Source organism: Lissotriton helveticus, chromosome 7 (genome assembly GCF_964261635.1).
Source record: "Lissotriton helveticus chromosome 7, aLisHel1.1, whole genome shotgun sequence".
NCBI classification, from domain to species: domain Eukaryota; kingdom Metazoa; phylum Chordata; class Amphibia; order Caudata; family Salamandridae; genus Lissotriton; species Lissotriton helveticus.
Window position 1 is genome coordinate 1,462,204,116 of NC_136068.1, and position 24,623 is coordinate 1,462,228,738.

At 41.3% G+C, this 24,623-nt stretch overlaps 1 protein-coding gene across 2 annotated transcripts in view; it reads right to left on the bottom strand.

The window, feature by feature from the left end:
• The window catches only part of LOC144770368 (CD209 antigen-like protein C), a 233,071-nt gene extending 208,725 nt beyond the window's left edge, over window positions 1-24,346 (bottom strand). For both annotated transcript variants that reach the window (XM_078654835.1, XM_078654834.1), the window contains exon 1: window positions 24,030-24,346. In XM_078654835.1, the coding sequence (XP_078510961.1) occupies window positions 24,030-24,147 (118 nt within the window). In that variant the 5' untranslated portion in view covers window positions 24,148-24,346. The remainder of the gene's footprint in view (window positions 1-24,029) is intronic.
• Between the last annotated feature and the right edge of the window lie 277 nt (window positions 24,347-24,623).

A 24,623-nucleotide genomic window follows, 5' to 3' on the forward strand; every position in this document is an offset into this window, starting at 1 on the left:
ACAGTTTTTTCGAAAGCCTGAATGATATGATGTTCTCTCCGGAACAGAAATAGAGACTTTTGAGTAAACTCGCACACGGCGTTCCCTGAATTCGGCCTTCAACTTTAAAAATAAAGTCACATGAACAATTACAATCCAGTTCACGGACAGCAACTTTTTTCAGCAAGCCCTTAAAAAAAAATTCTATATATTTTTTCCCCGGGACACTGATCTTCTGCTTAAAGTAAGAAACTATTCCTAGAGAACTAAGATTTCTATTTTAGATACTTTATATAGACTTTAGCTGCCCGCTGGTATGTTCACAAATATTTTATTATGTGATGAAATGGTCTCGACCTTCCTTTCTGTATAGCTATATTAAGAGCCATTTCATGTGTATTTCTCATATACCAAAAAGCAATAATGCATAACAATGCGTGTTTAATTTTGCATTTAATTCATAGCTTAAGTGCATACAATATATATGACTGCAATTTTTCAGTATATTTGAAAATTTCAAAATGCATTTATGTATTTTGGGGTGGTAAGGTATACACTATACTCTATAGTATGTTGTACTATGTTATACTATGCATAGATTAGTAGATATGACCATAGTTAGCGTGGAGTGGGTGTCGTGTATTTCTATAGGTTCTGAATCGATCCCCCTATTCCTGACCCTATTCTGGTTAAACTACCTAGCTAGTTAACTAACAGTCAGCCCATGAGGCAAGAAAACCCCCATGATGCAGATACCGTTATCTGACGCAGTCACACTACGGCACAGGAACATGTTATCTGATTAGGTCATAACGCTTGAGATCTAATTAGACAAGCGACATTCCTCCAGCTCCTGATAAGGCATACGACGTTCTCATAACAAATCAAACCTATGACAACCTGGATAATCCGTGCGGCCATTGTTTTGATTTCACAGAGAACTTTAGTAAAGAATGTGCTAACGAGCAAGTCGTATGACATCTTTATTGACGTACCTATGTCCATCCTTACGTCAATCCCGGCACCTTTAAGGTATAAATATTGCCGACCTTGCCCTATGCAAACACACGCGTGGTGACAAGACAGAGCAGCCATACTTGCCGAAGCCGAGAGCAGAAGCAGACCCCGCTGGCAGCAGCCCCGCCTTCCTGACGCGCTGAGAGACGCGCTGCTATCTCAAGCCGAGAGACCCAGCACCGGCGCTTCCGGGTAGCCCTCGCAGGCAGCCTGGAATATCGAGAGCAGAGAAAGAGATACCATTCCTCATTCATCCTAACTTCCAGGTACAGAACTGAATAACCCCTCACAGAGAATTCTTTAGTTATTCACTTGGCAAAAACAAACTTAACTTAAACTGTAACTTTCTATTCCCGCCCACGCATTAGACTTAGGTCAGGTACACGGGGTAGGCGTATTTAGAAACACCAGTTGAGTACGTTTAGTCAAATGTATATGTGTATGTAAATATATTTTAATCATTTTAAACATCATATGGCTCAGAAACCATATCAATGTTTTTACAGTATTATTTTATACTATTGCTTCTAATGTATGCACTTTACTTAACTATAAGTATTGCAATAATATCGATCCATTTCTCTTGTACGAGAAAAGAGACTGATCAATAAATAACATCTTTTATTGAACACGCCCGTCTCTTCCTTTTCTCTACATTCTGATGAGACTAAGAATGCACGTACTGACTGAGTAAAATAATTGCCTTGTGCTCACACGACTCTCGAGATTGACTCTTGATTAGGGGAGAGCAAAGTTGTCATGTTCTATGGTTGTCAGAAACTAAATCCCTTCTTGTCTAATCAGGGAAGTTAATCCTTCCTTGAACATTCGAGAAAGTTTCTAGCGAACTCTGAGCTTAGCTGGCAAACCCAAAAATTAAGTCTAGTATTGACAGTAGTAGACCTAGTTAACGTCTGGCCTAGGCCTTTACTGCTGTAGGTACTATTCCAATGCGCAGAGCCTATTGGGAAAATAGGAGCTACACTACATGAGAAGACGGGGTGGAGCGTGTGGCCGGCGGAGTGGATGAACGTTGTGACGAGTTGCTTCAGTACGAGGTCAGCGAGGTTATCGATCGAGGTTGTGGAGTTGTTGCAGTTGTTGTTCTCAAGGTGAAAGTTCAGGTCTCCGAAGAGGATGTAGTCGGTGGAGGTCAGGGCGTGCGTGCTGATCAAGTCGGCGATGGAGTCGCTGAACTGGTTGTGGGGTCCGGGGGTCGGTAGACGAGGGCGCCTCTGAGGATGGAGTTAGGGTCTGTGTGGATCTGGAAATGCATGTGTTCGGGGGTGCTGAGCGTGTCGTCGATGCTAGTTGAGACCCTGATGCTGTTCTTGTGGACGATGGCGATTCCTCCTCGACTCTGTTGGTGCGGTCTCAGCGGGTGATCTTGTAGCCATCTGGGATGGCTATGACGATGTCGGGTGCGGAGGAGTCTTTAAACCAGGTCTCTGTCAGGAAGGCGACGTCCGGGGATGCTGTGTCAAGCAGGTCCCAGAGCTCGACGGCATGCTTGCGTGCGGAGCAGGTGTTCAATAGTATGCATCGGAGGTCGTTGGGGTCTTTCTTGGTGGGTGGTTCGTCGTTTTTGAGGCTTGTGTAGCTGCAGTTCCGGAGAAGGGGCCATGTGTGCATTTTGGGGCGGCCTTGAAGCAGGTGTGGCTCAGTCCGGAGTTGAGAGCATGCAGAGTGCTGGCGTCAAAGTGGCGTTGGTCATCGTGGCAGGTGCCGGGGCCAGGGGTTCTGGTGCGGGGCGTGGAAGGGCACAGATGGGCTTGCCTTAGGTGCGCCTTTGGCACCCCAGCGGCGCGACCGCGGCCGGCATATATGGGGAGGTGGGTGGGAGGAGCCGCTGGGAGATGGGAGGCGGGGGCAGGGAATGGGCAGTGGGCCATCAGGGGGCGGGGCCGCAGGGGACGCAGCAGCGACGGCAGTGAGGGACAACAAAGGTAACAGAAGGAAAAAGAGGCACAAAAGCGAGGGGAAAACGAGTGGCACAGAAGGCAAAAGGGCACATAAATGAGTGGAACAGAAGGTAAAAGGGGCACAGAAATGAGGGAAAAATGAGTGGCACAGAGGGCAGAAGGGCACAAAAAAACGAGTGGAACAGAGGGCAGAAGGGCACAAAAAATGAGTGGAACAGAAGGCAAAAGGGGCACAAAAACAAGGGTAAAACAAGTGGCACAGATGGCAGAAGGGCACAAAAAAACAAGTGGAACATAGGGCAGAAGGGCACGAAAAACGAGTGGAACAGAAGGCAAAAGGGGCACAAAAACAAGGGAAAACGAGTGGCACAGAAGGCAAAAGGGCAAAAACAACGAGTGGAACAGAAAGCAAAAGGGGCACAAAAGCGAGGGAAAAACAAGTGGCACAGAGGGCAGAAGGGCACAAAAAAACGAGTGCAACAGAGGGCAGAAGGGCACAAAAAACGAGGGGGAAATGAGTGGCATAGAAGGCAAAAGGGCACAAAAATACCGGAATAACAAGTGGCACAGAGGCAAAATACAGAACACAGAAATACAGGGACAGCTAAGAACTGAAGGCAGAACGGGCAGAGAGGCACGGGGGCAGCGAGGGGAACAGAAGGGAAAACAGGGCAGAGACCCGGGGCCGTGAGGGGAACAGAAGTGAAAACCGGGCTGAGACACGGGGGCAGCAAGGGGTGTAAAAGGAAAGACCAGGCATAGAGAGCATGGGGACAGCGAGGTGAACAGAGGGAAGAAAAAGGGGCACAGACCACATACAGGCAGCGGGGGAAGACAGACCACAGCAGTCACAGACACAACAAAGAAAATACAGGCAATACAATAAAAGCAATAAAGCGGAGGATGAACAAACCTACCTACGGCTTACCACTGGCCACCAGGGATGAGGCGCAGGTGGTAGCCTGCGGGTGGTGGAGGGCCTCGAACTTCTTCAGCAGCGGCAGCTGGGGCAGAGAGACACAGGCGGTGCCGTGGGGAGTGGGAGCGACCTACCTGGTGGGGTCAAGGGTCGCTCCCCCATATGATGGATGTTTGGTAGAACATGCCAATGGAAATCTTTTTAATCGCAGGAAAGTCAGTTGTGATTCTCCAGATAAAAGGGAATTTTTCTATTTAGCACTTCTGCAACTCTGCAAGCCTTGGCGAACTGAAATGGAATTACTTGGAGATTTTGACTGCTATGATGATTCTTTTAATGCATGTAAAGATAGCATTGAATGTACAATTTTTCCAAATTATCTGCAAATGTTGAATGAAGAGATTGAAAAAGAAACTACTATTGCAGCTCAAATAGCCAGAGTCAAGATTCACTAGGACAATTACTTCTTGAAAATGAAGCAGCAATAGCCATGAGTGAAGTAGAAACGGCAAAGCAACAAGCACAATAGGATATTATTGAGTTGGAAAAGTTAGAAGACCAACTAAATATTGAACATAATGAAATATATCAACAAGAGTCAACCGATATCTTCATCTATGGTGATATGAAGCCGTTCCTGCCATTTATCACGGAGAGTAGCAAGAAGTGGCTGCGAATATAAATGGTTAATCAGAGATCTATATAAACCTGACATGACACCTTTATGTCGGCCCCAAGTGCAAAGAAAAGTCAAAATCGGTGAAGTTTGCAGTGTCCAAGGGGGGAGGCCAAGACATCTCTTCAGAGAATGTTGAAGTTGTAAATATCTCGAAGCCTGATGTAAAGGAAGATCAAATTCTTCACAGAGAATCTCAAAAGATTTCAGTTCACCACCTACTATAAGTTGATCTAAGATTAAGATTCCTCTTGATCTCCATTCAGGCCAAGAAAGTGCTTGGCGATTAATTCGAATGCTTTCATATTGGAAGCCCTGTATAAGGGCACTCGTGAAGCACGAATGAAGTTCTGTGTTTTTAAAACTTTACATGATTGGCATTGGACTCCCTTAAAGTTGCAACAAGCTGGATTATCATCGCATTCTAGGTGTTGGAGATGCTCTGAAGCTAATTGTGACCTCCTGCATATAATTTTTGAATGTCCTTTTATAAAACAATGTTGGCAGCAAATAGGATCTACACTACTAGAAACTATTCCTCTTTCACTCCCTTTCACACCTGCCACTATTTTGCTACATGACTTTAGAAGTTTTCCTTCTATTTCACAACCTCAAAGTCGACTCTTACACACTGCACTTACTGCTGCTAAACTTTGTGTTTTAAGGCTGTGGCAATCACCTAGCCCTCCCTCCAAAGAGGACTGGATGGTTGCGATGATACAGACAGCATCCTATGAAAAGGTAATTTATAGGATACAAGACCAAGAACAAATATTCCAGCAGGTGTGGACCCCCTTTCTTTGCGATTCCTGAAATTCGAATTCTCTTTTCTTTCCCTCCCTAAATATAGCTTTTTCCCTTCTCCTTTTTCCCCTTTCCCTCCTTTTTTCCTCTTCCTTAATATATTACAGGTGTATATAATTTGTCACATACTGATTTATATTTATTATATTGTTTTGTAACCTATGAAATTGCCTATCTTTGAACTCCAATAAAAAATTATGACACAAAAAAAAGAGTCAACCGATACAGCATGGTTTATTGCATGGAAAAAAGATTGCCAATGCACATCATTTAAACCTATTTGAATGTATATTAGTGGTTAAGCTGGAACAGGAAAAAGTTTCTTAATTAAAGTTTTGACCAGTTATCTACGTGAAACCACTGAATAACATTTCTCTTGTGTTGTAACCGCTCTAACTGGGTTAGCAGCACATAACATTAAAGAGATTACATTACATCAATTACTCATGCTACTAGTTGAACATGAAAATAAGTTGGAATATCACAAGCTATCTGGAGAAGTTTGTAATGAAGTTGCAAAAGTACTCAAGAAAATGAAACTTCTGATCATTGATGAGGTGAGCATGGTCTCAAATGTAATGCTTGCATTTGTACATTTAAGAATGCAACAGATTTTAAAAACAGATTATGATGTTTTGTTTGGAGGAAAACTTGTAATTGTATTTGGCGATCTGTGAAACTTACTGTGAACTTACTCCTTTGAAAGAACAACCAGTTTTTAAAACACTTGTCCATGAAGACACTAAAAAATCTTTAGGAAGTATTAGAAACGTGAAATTTTGGTCTCTTTTTGAATATAAAGTACTTATTAAGAATATGCGACAAGCAAGTGATGAACATGATGGAGACATTCTTCAAGATATTAGAATTAGTGTTTTGACAAAACATGGTAAAGAAGCTTTACAAAGACAAATACTAACAAACTGGTTTTCAACTGAAAATATTGTACCGGAAATAATGTACAAAAAAATTGGAGAAAAGAAGTCTATAGTGGCCTTATGCCAACACTGCGAGAGTGTTTAACATTCAATCAAGAACTTTTGAAGTTGCAAAAACAACCAATAGTGAAAATGGAAGCCATTGATAAAATGGGACACAAAGGAGTTACTATACTTCTCTCAGAGAAGTTACAGTCAAAATTAGATTCTTTGGAAAAGTTGTATCTAAGACTGCTGGTTTAGAAAAGACTGTATATGTATGTGTAAACTGTCAAGTAATATTATGGCGTAATTTGGATGTAGAAAAAGGTTTAGTAAATGGAGCAAGGGAAAAGTTGTTGATTTTGTTAATTATGAGAAGAGAGATGGAATTGAATTTTTTAAGATTATATTTGATCAGATTGGAGAGGTAAAACAGATTGGACGTTGCGCTGTTCGTTTTTTGCATGTAAAAGACTTGTATGTTCATAGAAAACAGTTTCCTCTTTCTATAGCATATGCTGTAACCATTCATACATCTCAAGCTTTGAGTGTAGATAATTCTTTGATAAATATTGGAAGTACAGTGTTTAAAGAGGGCATGGCATACGTTCCATTGTCTTGGGTAAGAACATTATCTGGTTTGTAAATGATTGATTTTGATGAGAAAAAGGTTAGTGCTGATGCAAACTGTGTGAGAGAGTATAATAGGTTAAGAAGACTGTATGCTCCTAGCTAAGGTGAATATCCTGTATATGAAAAATGTGTAGTCTGCCCACAATGAAAATATGACAAACATTTTAGTGAGGTTGGCAAAAAGAAAAAAATTCAAGAGAATGATGAGGCTCCAAAGAAATGAAAAATGGACAGTGTTGATGATATTGTAGGATTGTAGGATACCAGTTAGAAAATAGTTTGAGTATCAAATACTATGCTAATATAATTGTGAAAGTTGTGTTTTATCTGGAAGATCTTCATCTTCAAATTATGGACAATTGAGAAAAAATATTTTGTTCTTTATTGCATTATATTTTCCAAAAGTTGGTACCCGATAGAACCAAAATCCATACTGCTTCTGGCATTCGGCATAGTTTGGATATATGTACTGGTTCTTTGCAATTTACACTTAATGTACAACAAGGTGCACAAGAATTTCTTATGCTTGCAGTATTGGAAGATGAAGGAATAGAAATTGAAAATGTGTTTGGACTAAGTTACAGTGGGGATCATAAATGTGAAGAGTTTTCATTTTCTTCTACCACTGAAATACTTATTGAACAATTTATATATTTGACGATACCAGATTACAAATCAGTGTCTTTTAACTAATTAGTAAAAACAGCTAATGAAAATATTACATGCTCTCATTGTAAATCAGAAATATTGTCAATATTAAATATAGAAAGAGTTGAAAAATATGTCATTTTAATGCTACAACGTTGTAGAGCAGATGGAAGAAAATTGGAAACTAAAATTAAAAATGTTGTGACAAGTTAACTATCAATTTCAGGAAGAACTTTTAAAGCTGTGGCTATTATTTTTTCATGATGGACCTACTACAACATCTCAACACTATACTGTGTACTTAAAGTGTAATAAAGGATGGACACATTGCAATGATGCACATTTGGAATTTAAATGTAGGTTGCCTTTATGAGTACAAGATTGTTATCTGTTTTGAAAACACCATTCCGCCTATTGGGAAGATGTGAACACGAAAACATGAGTTTATTTTGGATATTTTCAATACAAATAGATTTGGAAACATCATCAACCTATTTGGAAGATGTGAACAATTATTATTTCAATTATTGTTTCTACTATTTATTATTCTGTTTGCAAAATTGTGTTTGAAGGAACTAGTTGATATATTTGACCTCTATATTTTTACACAATGTATATGAGAGATTATATTATAAAAATTGTACTTTAGAGTAATAAATGATTTAATGTAGTTGAATAATATGATTTAGAAACGGTATATAGGTAAACATATACTTGAATTTGTTGTAAATATTTTTTTTACAATCTTATTGATTATATTTTTCCCCCCACTGGTATATGATGTTAAACATTGAAACCACTGTGTATGGTGAAATTCAATAGAATCTAAAAACAGCAAAAAAGAGAACCTGAATATGTTATGTCAATTCAATACAAATAAGGTTTATTCGGTTGAAACATACAACCATAAAAGCACAATATAATCACATTACATAAAAGAACAATTAAAAAAGTCGACATCCATAATAAAAATGGGATACAAATACTGATTCCATTAAACATCATAAACTGCGTCAATTCTACTAATGTAAACAATAGACTCATAGCAGCATTACATAATTTTAGTAATGGAGATCCAGGACAAGTAGGCTTCAGAAAGTGCAAAGTTAAAAGTGCATAAACTGCGTCAGTTCTCCTAATGTAAACAGTAACTCAAAGCAGCATTACATGGTTTTAATAACAGAGATCCTGAATATGTTATGTAATTCTAAAATTATGTTGTGTTCTTAAAACTATAATATTATTTGCAATACCATTATTTTTTCTTCTCTTTTACGGAAAGTAATTCTAAAGTTTGAAAATATTTTAAAGTTAATTCAATATGAAACAACTGTAAAATAATTTCAAAGAGTCTGATATCTACTTCAATAAAAAAGGTAAGAGGAATTAATGTAATAAGCATAATAATATGAAGTAATGTTTACAGTCACTTTTATTGCAGTCATTCATTTTTTCAAACCCAATCATCTCACTCCTCAAATCACCTCAGCAGGACTCATGCACTCCTTCAATCACTGTAGCATAACCTATGTACTTACAAGATCACTCAGGCATTACTAAGCCACACCTTTAATCACTCTAGCAGTACCCATACACTCCTGCAATTACCTAGACATTACTTGTACAGTCTTGCAATAACCCAAGTATTACCTATGCACTCATTCAATAATCCATACATTACTTCTCCACTTATAGTATCACCTAAGCAGTAACCATGCAGTCTTGCAATCACCCAGGCATTACCTATGCACTTACAAAATCACCCAAAGAATACCCATGCACTTACAAAATCACCCAGACATTTTCAATGCACTCCTCCGGTCACTCAGGCACTACTTATCCACTCATGTAATAACCCAGGCACTATCCATGCCCTGCTCCAATCACCTGTGCACAACCTATGTACTCCTCTAATCACCCAGACACTACTCATTCACTCCTTCAATTACCCAGCGAGTAGCCATGCATTCCTCCAATCACCCATTCACTACCCATGCACTTATAAATCACCATGCAGTATCTTTGCACTCCTCCAATTACCCATGCATTACCTCTGCACTCATGCAATCACCCAGACATTAACCAAGCACTCACAAAATCACCCAGGCACTCACTACCCATGCATTCCCCCAATCACCCAGACACTGCTCATCCACACATGCAATAACGCAGGCACTACCCATTCACTCATCCAACCATGCATGCACTACCCATGCACTCCTCTAATCACCCAGACACTACTCATTCACTCCTTCCATTACCCGGACAGTACTCCTCCAAACACCCAGCCACTACTCATACACTACATTATCCATGCACTCCTCCAATCACCCAGGCACTACTCATGCAGTCATGCAATCACCCAGGCACTTTCCATACAATCATCCAGGTATTACCCATGCATTTACAAAATCACCCAAGCAATACCCATGCACTTACAAAATCACCTAGGCAATATCCATGCACTCCTCCAATCACCCACGCAGTGCTCATCTGCTCATGCAATAACCCAGCCACTATTCATGAATTGCTCCCATCACCCATGCACTACCCATGCACTCTTCTAATCACTCAGCCCTACTCATTCACTCCTTCGATTACCCAGCCAGTAGCCATGCACTCCTCTAATCACCCAGGCACTACTCATATACTTATAAAATCACCATGCACTATAATTGCACTCTTCCAATCGCGCAGGTACTACTCATGAGGTCATGCAATCAGCCAGGCACTACCCATGCACTCATGCAATCACCCAGGCATTACCCATGCACTTACAAAATCACCAAAGTGATACCCATGCATTTACAAAACCACCCAGGCACTATCTATGCACTCCTACAATCACCCAGGCAGTGCTCTTCCGCTCATGCAATAACCCATGCACTACCCAAGCACTGCTCCAATCAATCATGCACTACCCATGCACTCCTCTAATCACCCAGAGGCTACTTATTCACTCCTCCGATTACCCAGCCATTAGCCATGCACTCCTCCAATCACTCAGTCACTACCCATGCACTTATAAAATCACCATGCACTTTTCTTGCACTCCTCCAATCATCCAGGCACTACACATACATCCATGCAATCAACCATGTACTTCTTATGCAGTCTTCCAATCCACAGAACGTACCCATGCAGTCCTCCATGCACCAAGGCACTACCAATGCGCTCTTCCATGATCCCAAGCATCGCCCATGTACTCCTTCAATCACCCAGATATTACCCCTGCATTGATACAATCACACAGACAATATCTATGCACTCCTGCAATCACCCAGATACTACCCATGTACTTTTCCATGCACCCTGGCATTACTCATGCACTCCTTCAATCACTCAGACACTACCACTGCAGTCATGCAATCAATTATGCACCCACTACCCATGCACTCTTACAATCTCCCAATATTAGCCACATAATCATGGAATCACTCAGGTAGTACACTTGCACATCTCCAATCACCGGGGCACTATACATGCATTCATGCAATCGCACATGCAGTACCCACTCACTTCTCCATATATTACACTTACCACAATTCATACAGCAATTACACATTTTTCTATTGTTAAACCAAATAGACAATTCTGAAAAGAACCATTTTTTTCTTTTATATTTTTTGTGTTTTTTCAACTCCTTTTGGTATTTTTTGGGTGTTTTTTTTTAAATAATAAAAAAATAACAGAACCAACAGTGCAAGGTTAAAAAACAATATGCAATTTCAAAGTCATTGCAGAAAACAAAAAAACAAAAATTAACAATGGTGGTTATTAATTGCATCCACTATGGCATCCAATGACTGCTCACCATGGCACAAGATTGCTTTACATTTTATGCAAGTCTACTGAACTCTGGTACAATCTGCAATGTTGCGTTGCAGACGAACCAGATGAAGTGCTTGCTTGTCCACTTTTGTCCTGTCCTGCTTTCTTTTCAAGGTCACGTCTGTGCTGTTCTCTAGCAAGAATTCTGCTACTCACGCTCCCTCCCCCCTCATTCTGTCTATCAGCGCCAGGAAGCTTCGGCGTCAGTGCGCTCTACAAATTGCACCTAAGATAAGATAAGATAAGATAAGATGACGTGGATGAGTGGTCTGTACATGCTTATGCATTGAGGAGGTGCCACAGGAGTACTTCTAGCCAGATCCTTGTGACAAGACATTGTTACATAACGTGCACGTAACCTTACAGGCATTAACTTTTTTCTTGCCAGGTGGAAATGTGAAGAAAGCCCACACAATACTTTCGTATCTCACCATCACTGGTTCTTCCAACCAATCTTCATCTTCAGGTGGCAGCGGCCCTGCAGGATTTAAAGCAGACATTTTTTGATGAAGAAAAAACCACCAAAAAAAACTAAAGAAGAAGAGCAAAACAGGAGACCTGTCACTCCTGAGATGCAGTTGAAAGAATAAAAAAAAAGGGTGGGGTCCTTCAAGTTTTAGAATCAAGAGCTTCCTGGCCAATAAAATACTTTCTTTTGAAGTCACATGGGTTTCACACAAAGGGCGTGCACCCGGCGTGAATTCCCAAAAATATATTTAGCAATAATATATCACAACTACAATTACATTATATTTACAGTTATATTAAGTAATCTCTTTGTATAATATATATAATAAAGTAATATACTTATCTGTATATACTTTTTAAAACTTAAAAATATGCGATGAATTTGTGCACCCAGCGTGACGTCCTCAGAACTACGTACGTTATGTTACGCGAGGTCAAGATTCGCGTAGCTGGAGCGCAACCGGCACGCACCCAACGCGATTTACGAAATATATATTTAACAACAATATATCTTTTTTACAATTACAAATTAATGATATTGACAGGTATATTAAGTAATCTCTTGGTATAATATATATAATAAAGTTATATTCCAATACTTTTAAAACTTAAAGATTTGCGATGGATCCGTGCACTCGGGCGGCCTCCGGAACTGCATACGTGAGGTTACACAACTTAACCGATATGGCAGCTTGATTTCCCACACCCACCGAGACAGGTACATGATTGGTACACAGATCCACTTATTTATTTTTAAAAAAAATTATATTTATATTTTAGAAAACAGAAAATATGACATTATTTTTATAATATTTTGAAAACTAAGAAAAATTATTTTGGGGATATTATACTTAGAATTTAGCGTTGAAAAAACCTTTTGAAATTCATTGAAAAAAACGTAGGTTTAAAATACCATAGGTTTCAGGGACTTTATAGTTAGAAATTAGCAAATAAAAAACCTTTGAAATTCACTGAAAAAAACATAGGATTCAGAGACGTTAGAGTTAGAAATTAGCATTTGAAAAACCTTTGAAATTTACTGAAAAAAACACAGGTTTCAGGACGTTACAGTTAGTTGGATATTTCACTTTTACAAACCAGAGAAATTCGGCCATTTTAGTTAGTTGAGCTATCTATAACTCGCGCCCCCGCAATGCACTGCTGATGACGTCACATATTACATCATTCATGACATGGGCAGTGACATCACTGATGACATCTCAAATGACATCATTGATGAAATCACTGAATGCATCATCCACATGATAATCTGATGCACCTCCTCATACTAAAATATAACATTTGATACACTCACTCTAAAATACAGACTACCATTTTTGAAACCATAGACACACCAATACCAGTTACCACATACCCACTCACTGATTCCTAGGTCTACACACACATCCACTCATTCACCTGTACAGTCACTCATACATGCAGTCACTCATCAGTACAGCGCTATCATATGCACTCATACACTTATACAGATACTCACATACCACCACTCATCCATAGAGTTACTCCCACATCTAGTCAGTCATGCAAAGAATCAATCACACTCCCATTCCTTACCTATACAGTTATACACGCACAACCTCACTTATTTATAAGAATACTTAATGTCTTATACAATCACTGATACAAGCAGACACTCATCCATACAGCCGCTCTCACAATCACTCACTCTCACATATAGTCATGTATATACTCCAACACTTATGTATGCTGCCTTTCACATATGTAGTTACTCATACATGTACCTCTGAGAGATCCATTCACTCACCAACACACCCATGCACTCTTAAACTCATAAACCCAGTGAATGACCCACGCACACATCTATGCAGAGTCACTCACTCCACCCACACAAACACTGAAGCACCCAGATACTCAGACAACCAATCAATAAGCCATGTAGCTACTCACCAAACCATGCAACTGCTTACACACCAACTGACAGACTGATACAGACATTCACACAGTTTAGTCACTAACCCATGCATTCAGTAAGGCACGTTTAATCACTCACTTATACAGTCAGTCACATACCTACTAAATCATCCATTTAGACACTTAGGGCCTTGTCAGTCGGGACCGCCCACCATAAGGGTGGGGGTCCCGGGGGTGCCATTAGGATGTGCCCGCCACAATGGCGGGCACATCCTGTATTTTCAGCATTGTGGCGGGCGGTGCTCTCTGCACCGCCTGCCACAATGCTGAATATGCACTTTCACATTGTCATTTACAAAGCGGCAGGCACCGCGCGGTGCCTGCCGCTTTGTAAATAACAATGAAGGGGGGTACCACAGGTATCCCCCCATGTGCAACCCCCACCTGTACTTCACTCTGGGGGCCCGCAGGGGGCTGGCAGAGTGAAGACCGCATGGAAAGGCACTGAAAACCACACATCGTAATATGTCTGGCGGTGTCTACAAGTGAATTCAATATGCCAATTCGGGATGAGCCAATATTGCCATGTTTTAGGGGAGAGAGCACAAGCACTGTAGCCCTGGCAAAGTGTGCAGAGTCCTAACCAGCTAATACAATATCAGACAAATTGGAGGAGGGAGGCAAAAAATTGAGTGAAAGGCCACCAGACCAGGGACGTTTTAAGTGTTTTAAGAACCAGCACTGGTAACAATACGAAGAGCCTTGGAATCACGACCACAACCAGCAGAAGTCCCCACGGATTTTCTCATTGACCTCTTGGAGATCGCGATGACAAAGAATTTCTTCATATTTCAAGACAACTTCTTTGTGCAGATGAAAGGCGTAGCCATGGGGGCGGCCTTTGCCCCGGATCTGGCCATCCTGTATATGAATGAGTACGAGCATCATCGGATTCTCTCTCCTATTAATCCTTATCATGACAAGATCTTAGAATACCGTCGCTACATAGACGACATTCTCATCATATGGGCAGGAGACAAGCAAGAATTGGAAGCATTTACCCACTGGCTCAATACTCAATCATGTGACATCCAATTCACCAGTAGTTGCAGCAATGAAACAATCGATTTTCTGGATATCAGCATCAAAGAAAGGGAAGGGCTGTTGTATACCACTCTATACAGAAAACCAACCGAAAGAAATACGTTGCTTCAATATTCTAGCCACCACACACGGGCACTCCGTGACAACCTACCATTCGGACAGTTCCTCAGGATCCGCAGGAACTGTACCCTAAAGGATGATTACTTTCGCGAATCAGATGAACTCATTTTCCGACTCTTAGAAAGAGGATACCCGAAAAGACTTGTTAAAAGAGCACGCAAGAGGGCATGGTTCAGCAATAGAGAATCCTTACTGGTGCCCAGGGACCGTCAACCCTTGGAGGATAGGATGATCTGTGTGACTACATACTGCAGCAAAAGCAATGAAATACGCAAGATTGTGAATAAACATTGGAACATAGTGGCAGACGCTATCGAAATGCATCATCCACCCATGCATGCTTTCAAAAAAGCAAAGAGTGTTAGAGATTTTGTAGTGTGTTCTTTGCTGGAAAGCCCAGCGGCTCCCACCATCCAATCAATGTGGAACCTACCAATCACACTCGGGAACCACAAATGCGGCAACTGTAAAGCATGCTCACTATGTTTGGAAACTAAAACGATAACACACAACAATTTGACTGTGACTCTGACGTCCTTCACGAACTGTAACAGCCATGGAGTCATTTATGCAATCTTCTGCCCCTGCGGATTGATCTATATAGGCCAAACCAAACAGAAAATTAAGAACCGGGTGCTACAGCACTGCAGCAGGATAAGATGTAATACACCAGGAGCCCCCCTGGTAGAACATTTTCAAGCACACACACACACACCAGAATCTTTGAAGTGGGTGGTTATTGAAAAAATTACATTAGGCCCACGTGGCGGCAATCTGAATTCCATCTTGAATGTAAGGGAGTGTAAATGGATGCAGTCCTTCAACTCTGTCCAACATGGCTTAAATGAACTGGAAGCCACATTCACCCAGATGGCACTTTTAGATCCTGATTGATGTGTGATGTTTGGACCCACACTCTAAGCACATTACTAGAGCCTATCCTGGCTATAACGAACTGGAGGCTACCCCGGCTTCTTTGGTGTAGAGAGACTTTGAGCTATCCGCAACACTACTCTCTACTGCAGATTCGTACATTCTTAGTAATCAAATTGTCAGGCTTGACACATAGGTTACTGTGTATAAATGTTCTCAATCTGCATGGCAACTATGAATTGATGTTTATGTTCAATGACTTTGTATTATTACAACTAGATTCGTCAATCTACAAACTTATACAATGTACAGCAATTCTGAACCATATATTATATCTTTACTCAGTAAACCACCAACTGTAATGTACACGGGAACACATATCCCTTGTGATAGGTGCCGAATATGAGCCTTTTTCAACCCTCCCAACATAGAGTTATTCCCCATTCCCAGATCGCCACGTTACTCCAAATGGAATGATAAAGGGATCTTTTCCTTCATCCAGCATGCTAGTCTAGGCATGACTATTTGACTAAAATAGACGCATTTATTATTTTTTGTTTAGGCGTCTTTGTATGTTTCCTCATGTCGGTCTGGCCCAAGGAGTGGTATACGATACTCTTTTACCATGCTCCCTTACACAACTTTGCATTGATTGGCTGCGCACTGCCGAGCCCCCGAGCAGCACTTAGCGTCTGTACCTCGAGGCGGCTCAGACCTTCGCCGGCAGCCGTATGAGAATGGTGTTACATGCGTGTCCTTTGGAAGAATAGGTAAGACATGGATGCTTTTCCCATGCCATTTGCGCATTTGTCAGAGTCATACCTAGTAGCGCTTTAATATCCTGAATTTAACGAAGGCACGATCTATTAAGCATTTGTGCCTCGCTTCTTTGACACGGTCGGGACTTATACATAGTCCCAATCTTTCCCCAGGAGATGTGCCCTACCTAATATAATCTATGTTACCCTTTATGCAAATAGTGATTCTGTACATCGGTTTTACCGGTCAACCGCCTGTGATGCATGTCTGCTACCGCGGACATGCCCGGCGCGCTATTGGCTTTTTATCCAATAGAATTTTCAGCCATTACACTGACCTTTGTATATTACCTCATTTTTTAGAAAATAACGGATCTTACTACGGACCGGCACATCCAGCTGGCCACAGACCTCAACTACATCAAGTTGGAAAGCGATGACTTCCCAGTAAGTGCTCCCCTGGCTTCATTTGACTTTCTTTTACACGGGAGACCTGTCCCCACTTTGGACAGCCCATTGTAATTATGATTCCTTTATACAATTACAGGCCACACTCTACAACATAGGAACCTAGGAAGGTCCCAATCTCAAGGCCCACAACGGGCCCTACACAAAGTATGTAACTTTTAATTTCAGTCCTAGTGCACTAATTGTATTCGGCAGTGACAGATACATTCATTGCTATTATATTGCTTATAGGCGCTCCAGCTTCTTTCTCCGTGTCCTGATGAAGACCCCAGCCTGAGGTTATGAACAACCCTTCTCTTCAGGGGTCGAAACGTTGACAACCAACCTACTGTACTTCTCTAAGCATAGGAATAAATAATGGATTATCACAGATCTTGTGCTTAAGAGCGTTTTGGAACTTACCGATCTATACATAGACTGTAAAGGCTGCATTTTGATTCTCACTGTGATTATAACATAGTCACACCACCTTTACCCGGTCCTCACTTCTACCCCAACACACCCATCCCTTCTAAATACTTCCTTTTCTGTGCACCGTGAGCGCGTTGTTACATTCAAATGTATTTGCTTTATTTCAATGTATTTTTTCACCATTGAATTCTGTTGCCAATGAAGTAATTGCGATGTTTTCAATTCCAATCTTTCGAATTTGACATTGATTAAATAATACTGAATACGCTTCTTAAAATGTGCTAAAATAAAAATATGCACTGGATATATGAACTGCCTTTGTTTTAAGTGACATTCATGGATCATATACGAGTTAAGGTACCTCTTAAAGAATTGTGATTTTGGTGATATTTGTTACTCTGGAAAATAATAGACTCCGACCACTTTTCACATGTACCTCAGGGACGTTTTAAGGCATTGGCAAAGTTGGCTCTGGCCCATGGGCCTAGACTTTCAGGGGGACCCCTGAAAGATCTGGCTCTGATTTCCACACAGACCTGCCCTGATGACCTTGAATAATTTGCAAACATGGATCATTTTAAATACCATCATCATCAATAAATCTTTATTCGGCTTAAGCAGCCATAAAAGAATACAAATAAGAAAAATATTTAGCACATTAAAAATATCACATGAGGGATCCATAAGTCTTGTCAATACATAGGATAAAGTGCATTTCTAGTGGGTTTTACAGCAACTAAGTAGCATCCAAGGTTTCCGGATTACTTAAAAACTATAGCCTTCAAATGAGCACACTTCATAAAATTCAGCACCTGGCGACAATTCATTGCACCAATTCAGATTTGCAAAGATATTATCACAATATATATAAGCCATCTAGCCGATATATTAAAAACAAATCTTAAAAGACCAGGGTCATACGAGTTCTTTACGTACAACAGTTTCACTGGGACAGCTCAATGTGTTCTAATTCATATCTTTTCTTAATGGCTATACTTTTATATAACTGGATATTGCACTTCAAATGTCGGGGTGGCCAATGATTGCAAATATTTAAAACCATCAACATATGTTCAAGGGCGAATTTTCTTTAACAATGAAATTATAAATCTACTCCTTGCAGTTTTATAGAAAGTGCAAAATAACGTGGAAAAAGAGAGATATCATACACCCCACCACACTGGCATGGAAACACCAGCAAAAAATGCACAGTACTTAAATGGATTCTAGTTAGGTAAGATCTAGTCTGCAAGATAGTGGTGAATGTTAGATAACATTGCAGTGGTGCAGGGGACAAATAAATCTGGCTGATTTAATCTTGATGAAGATCACGTGTGTTTCCTCTTGAATGCAATGCCTCTTCAATGATAACTTTGGCATTCAATGGAATACTTTTAGGGCTATCATTGAAGTGCCCAAGTCCTGATATTTGTCTTTCAAGAAACGATGCAATGGTATTTTGGAGAGAGTTGGCCAAGTTTTGACAGTATTTTATTATTTCTCATGAGAACATTTGTTGTTTGGAAAGCCACATTTTCGAACACAATAGTAGAGTTGCACACGCTATACGATCTTCCAACTGTTTTAGACCTAATTCATCATGACATAGGCGGTTAGGGGCACTATTAGGCGTCATCATAAGCCTTTTTGTGAATTTATTTTTCACTACTTGTTACTGGTGTGTATTGTGATGCCCCCATACCCCTGCACCATATGTTGCAATCAAAGTGCATTTGGCTTTATAAAGAGTAAGTATTTCCCTCACAGGCTTAGGACCTAATTTGCAGGCAAAATGAAAAAGCCCATCCACTGCCCTGGTTGTATAGTGAGCTCTTGCTGTCACAAGTGGGTCCGAGCTTAGTTTATTGTTAATAAATTACCCAAGTACATAAAATTCTCAACCTTTTCTATTCTCTTGTCCTATGCTACTAAGATCTTAGTCTTTGTTCTCTTTGGACTGCAAACCTTGATGTATGATTTAATAAAATTAACATTAAGATCAAGTGATGACATAAAATCAATAAAAGTATCCAGGGCATTCTGAAGGCCATTTGCTGTCGTGGCCATTAGCACCGTGTCATCAGCGTAAGATAACAAGGGGAAAGATTTGCTACCAATCTTGGGAAAATCCAAATTTCTATTTAATAGGGAAGCCTCCAGAACATTAGAGTAAATTTTAAAAAGAGGGGGCTAGGATGCACCCTTGCAGGATGCCCTCTGTTGAAGCTATCTGTTCAGTTTTTTCCCATTGAGTTCCATATCTTATGGAAACGGTTGTGTTAAAATGTAGCCTACAGATAAGCGACACCAGGGTTTGTTCCACTCCTAAACTTGCCAGTATATCCCACAGTTTCTCTCTATTAACAGCGTCAAAGGCACTAGACAAATCCATGAAGGACAGGTGAATCGACCCCTTCCTGACCTTCACGTATTTGCATTCTAAATACCATTGCATTTATGTTTTTCACCACCATGTAACTTCTATAAAAAAAGTTCCTTTTAGATCAAAACAGGAGCTAACATATGCTAAATAGCAGTAGATTGTAGCGATTATGTAAAATAATATTAATGAGCTGCTGCTATATTACAATAATAAAAACACACATCACTATCCCTCAATATTACATGGAAACACAAGAGAATTTGGACCAGTCTGCCTGTGTAGGGTCAGTAACCTTATAAAAGAGGTTATGAGAAAGCTGAAAGTGGATCATAAATTTAAAGCTGTTCTGAACAGGGGCCCCCAAAATATGTTGGGCCCAGGGCCCCCAAAATCCACCAAACGCTATCGGGACCTATCAATTAATCTCAGTGTTCCTAGTACTAATAATTGATCGAGTTCTTTTTTGCTTCATGGTGCTGCCATCTAGTCCTGATGAAGACCCCTTTAAAATATTTTACAAATCGAAGCTATGTGTGGAGATGTCATGGTGATTGTTGCCCAATGCGTGGAATTCTCTTGTGAGAGTTCTTGGGAAAGCCAGTTATCGAAAAGTTCTGAAGGCTACTAGAGGCTGGGTTCGTGCTGGGGATGCTGAGAGAAATAAAGCTACTTATGAAGAAACCTGTGAAAGGCTCTTCTTTACACTATGACATGTAGAGTGGTATTGCCATTCACTCAAACTCTGCTCTAAAAGAGTCATGATTTAAAATCGTATTGGAAATATGTCTACAGTGTTTCTGTTTTATTTTTTGATAGGTACACCTAGTGCACCATCACTCACATGACACGTTCTCTGTGTCATTCACTGTAGCACCCAAAGTACAATCATTGAGATAACTATTTTGGATTTGGTTCATTATACTACGTAATACATTCATATATTTGTGTTTGTGATGATTGTTTAGGCCAAGGTAGCTTAGGCTTCAGGCTTTCTCCGAGGGAACCCTTTTTATTTCAGAATATTGATTACCCAGGTTCCCAGGAATTCCGGGTTGCCCCATATTTAGTTCTGGATCCGCAGTAATCATGGAGGGCAATGTTAAATCCTGTCTAAATATTGAGCCCTCTCAGGTCCTTGATAGACTTATAAATTCTACTGGTTCCTGCAGGAAGGGGTTTCAAGTTTCAGTCAGAAGTTGCATCTCCCCTCAAGAAGAGGAGATGTGCAACGGCAATAGCAGGGTAATATGTGTCTGCACAGCTCCACACCCTTCATTCCTTGCATGGTCACAGGACTACCCCCAACACGAGGGTGCAGTCTAGGACCTTGGGTCCTCATGAACCCTTCGAACCTTCCTAGACAAGCCAGGTACCGCTTCTCTTCTCTGAGTCGCAGGCACTGCTCAGAGAGCTGGCCCGCTGGCACAGACGCGGGGGCACCGCGTGCATTTGACGCTTGCTTTTTACACACCAACACGCACTTGGCGGTTTTGTGGGTGGCGCTGTTCCACTTGAACCGCATTTGGCATAACACCACCCAATACACATTTGTACTATGTATGTGTATAATACATGTTTCTGATTACACTGGCTATTTGCAAACAGTAAATTAGTATCAAGCAAACAATTAACTTTCTCTGAAAATAGGCGTCTCGGTAGCAGAAAAGACTGTATTGCTTGAGCCCACCTTACAGAAGATATGTCAAAACTGTTTTGGCAGAATGACAGGTGTTTTGGATTGTTGAATTGGGGTGGTTGAAAAATCGATGCGAAGACCCACGGATGGTTAAACTAGAAGCAGGGCAGGATTTGATCATTGAGGCTTCCTTAATTATTTCGCGCTGTACAATTCACCTTAAAGGGACCGAAGAAAAAAATGGATTTCAAAAGGGCTCATTTGCAGTTAAAATCGATTAATAACACTGAAATTTGCTTTAAGGAGCAGCTGGTCCAGAAAAGGCCTGTTACCTAGAGAATAATGTGCAAAGGTTAGACAATATTAATATGTCTCAGATATATTGCTTCGTGTACTAACTGATTTATTGGCAAGGGTATCCTCTCTCATATGTCCAACTCTAACCGAATCAAAGCCTCCAGGAAGCTCAATATTGAGTGAAACGTGTTAGACTCCGCTCCATCCGACATCGGAATCAGGCCCCAAGTTGTACATTTCTGACTGTGAGCATGCCCACTTTCTTCCATCCATTAAAAAGGCGCACATGGTTCTGGGTTGAAGTTGACTAACTATTAAACTGCCCATGACCCTTTACTCACTACTTTTCTGCGGTTTCCCATTCCTTTCCCCTTCAAGATTATTCATTTCCTAGTTTATTTAATATAGAAAAAAAACATTCAGGTGAAATGTGTCTACATTCAACACGTGCTTCAGAAAATGTGTGCTCCAGGAGTTCTGCTTTCAATTAATTTACAAATTGTTTAATGCCATCAAAATGTTCCCAATATTCAGAATTGAGATAGAAATGAAAAATGAAAAAATTAAGACGCAGATATACTAAGAGTTTGCACTGGCGCCCAGCAATAGAAAGCATCCAAAAAACAACATCACATGTTTATTTGTAAATCACACGTTCACCCAGAAGGGTATCTTGGCGCTGAATAACAGTACGGTACTCATTTTATTGGTTTCAGAAGGATGAAAGGCTAAGTGAAACTACTGGAATTTGAACATCTGAAGATGAGGTCAAACACTGGCTCCTACAATGGATGCATTAGTCCACTAAGCCACCGGAGGCAGCAAAGATTTAGCTTTCAAGCTCAAAAGTTATTTTGTTCTGTAAGTTGGCCATTGCGCTAAAACTGCTTTGTGCTAACCACTCGCTAACGTTTGCAATGGGGCTTTGTCTGCGGTGAGAGAGGGCAAAAACCTTAGGTTAGAGGGCAAAGGTAAATTTACTAAAATAGCGTGATCTGTCGTTGCACTAAATTCTCAGAAGGCACAAGTGTGGGGTAAAGTCGGATATCACCCGATATATGAACATGTAACATGCAAAACACATAGCTTACATATTTGTTCCTGAGCTTGTGCCTACACTAGGAATTTGTGATGAAAGGTGCACATCCTGTTTAAAAGTTAGACAAACATGGAACTTTAACCTAAAGCACATATCACACTTATGTGATCGCTGAGCTTGTGCCTAAACTAAGGGCCTCATTTACAATGATTTGGAGTAGGGCAGCACTGCGTGTTTTTGATACGCTGCCCTACATCAAAACAAAAGGGCAGGATACATTACATTCCTGTCCTTTTAGCCAGTGCACAATTAGCAGCCGTGCTCCAACGCAGGCGTCAACATTGTAGGCAGGATTATTTTTGTGCAGGAAGGGACACCTTCCTTGTAAAAAAAAAATCAGTGGAAGCGCTTTCCTCTTTCTATGTGTGTTGCGGAATGCAGCACACATAAAAAGAGGAAATAACTAGATTTCTCCTCGTTTTGCCTGCCCTGGGGAGGTGTACAGTTTTTACGCATTCCTAGGTTTACAATTCCTTGTAAAACTGGAAATGTGTGCAAACCCATGGGTGTTGCGTGGGAACACCAACTGCAATGCCTCCCTGATGCAGTGTAAGGCAAGGTAGTCACTTGTGCTGCATTGCCTTACACCATATCTAGGAGGCCATGAAAAGCCACGGGTCTGCACTCTGCTCTGGCGGAGCATCATAAAAAGTGACTCATCAGCAGTGCAAGGGGCCTGTAACTAAGCCCATAGGAGTTTATGCTGAATTATGTACCTCCTGTCCGCAGTCTACATAGGACAGCACAGTATCTCATATGTGCCACAGCACGAGGCTCTGTGTTCCGTGTTACATCCAGACATGGCCGGACTGGCAGTACTGGGCATCGGGCGTTGCCCGGGAGACAGGAAGAGTAAGGTTTTGATGTAGTGGGGGCCGGTTTTGCTGCAGTGCTGCCATGTCGGCCCACAGTAACAAAAGCAGCAAGCAAGCGCTTCCAGGCTCCCGGGGCCAGGCAGGGGCCGATCCAAGACAATTGCCAGGACTGCTTTGGTGTCCCAGTCCGACCCTGCATCCAGATTTAGCGCAAACCCGGCAGCAGCTGCCATCGACAGGTACTCCTATGAATCTGCTGCTGCGCTATATGCTGCCCGTCTCACAACACAGCGCTTCAATTTTTCATGCAGCGCTTCCGTGCCTGAAGTGCAGGACATCTGCACAAGTGTCTTACCTTGTAAGGTTGGCACATTCCTGGAAGGCTGCTGCTGCTTTCGCGGTACGTCTTCCAGCACGGAGTAGACGTTGCTGTCTTGGTAGTTTAAGTCCTGGTAAATGGAGGGAGCCGACATCTTTCAACTCTTGGGCAGCAATGCAGGGAAAGAGGATAATTCAAAAGCAATGCACCGACTGCCTCTGTGCCGACTCCAAAGCGGAGCACGACTTAAGTTCAAATGCTCTCGCGTAAGACAGTCAGGTTAAATGTCCATGTCTCAGCGGCAATAGGCGCTTCTCAGTCGACCTGTCACAATCTGGCACAGATAGGCAAACCCAAAGCCCCAAACCTCGGTTAAATAGCAGGGTGTGTGCTTGCTGGAAAATGACACAACCACCCTAACGAGGAAGGATGCCGGAAACCACCGGGTAACGAGATGCAGCGCGGTAAACATCTCGAAATTTGGAACCACGGCCTCATGCAACAGCAAGTTTTCCCTCTTTCCAGGAAGCACCAGCTGTGGAGCCAGAATTACCGGTCGGGGTTGCTCCGGTCTAAACCCTAGGACAGAAGATTCGCAAAGTAAAGAATGTTTTTGGGAGTCCTAGGTAG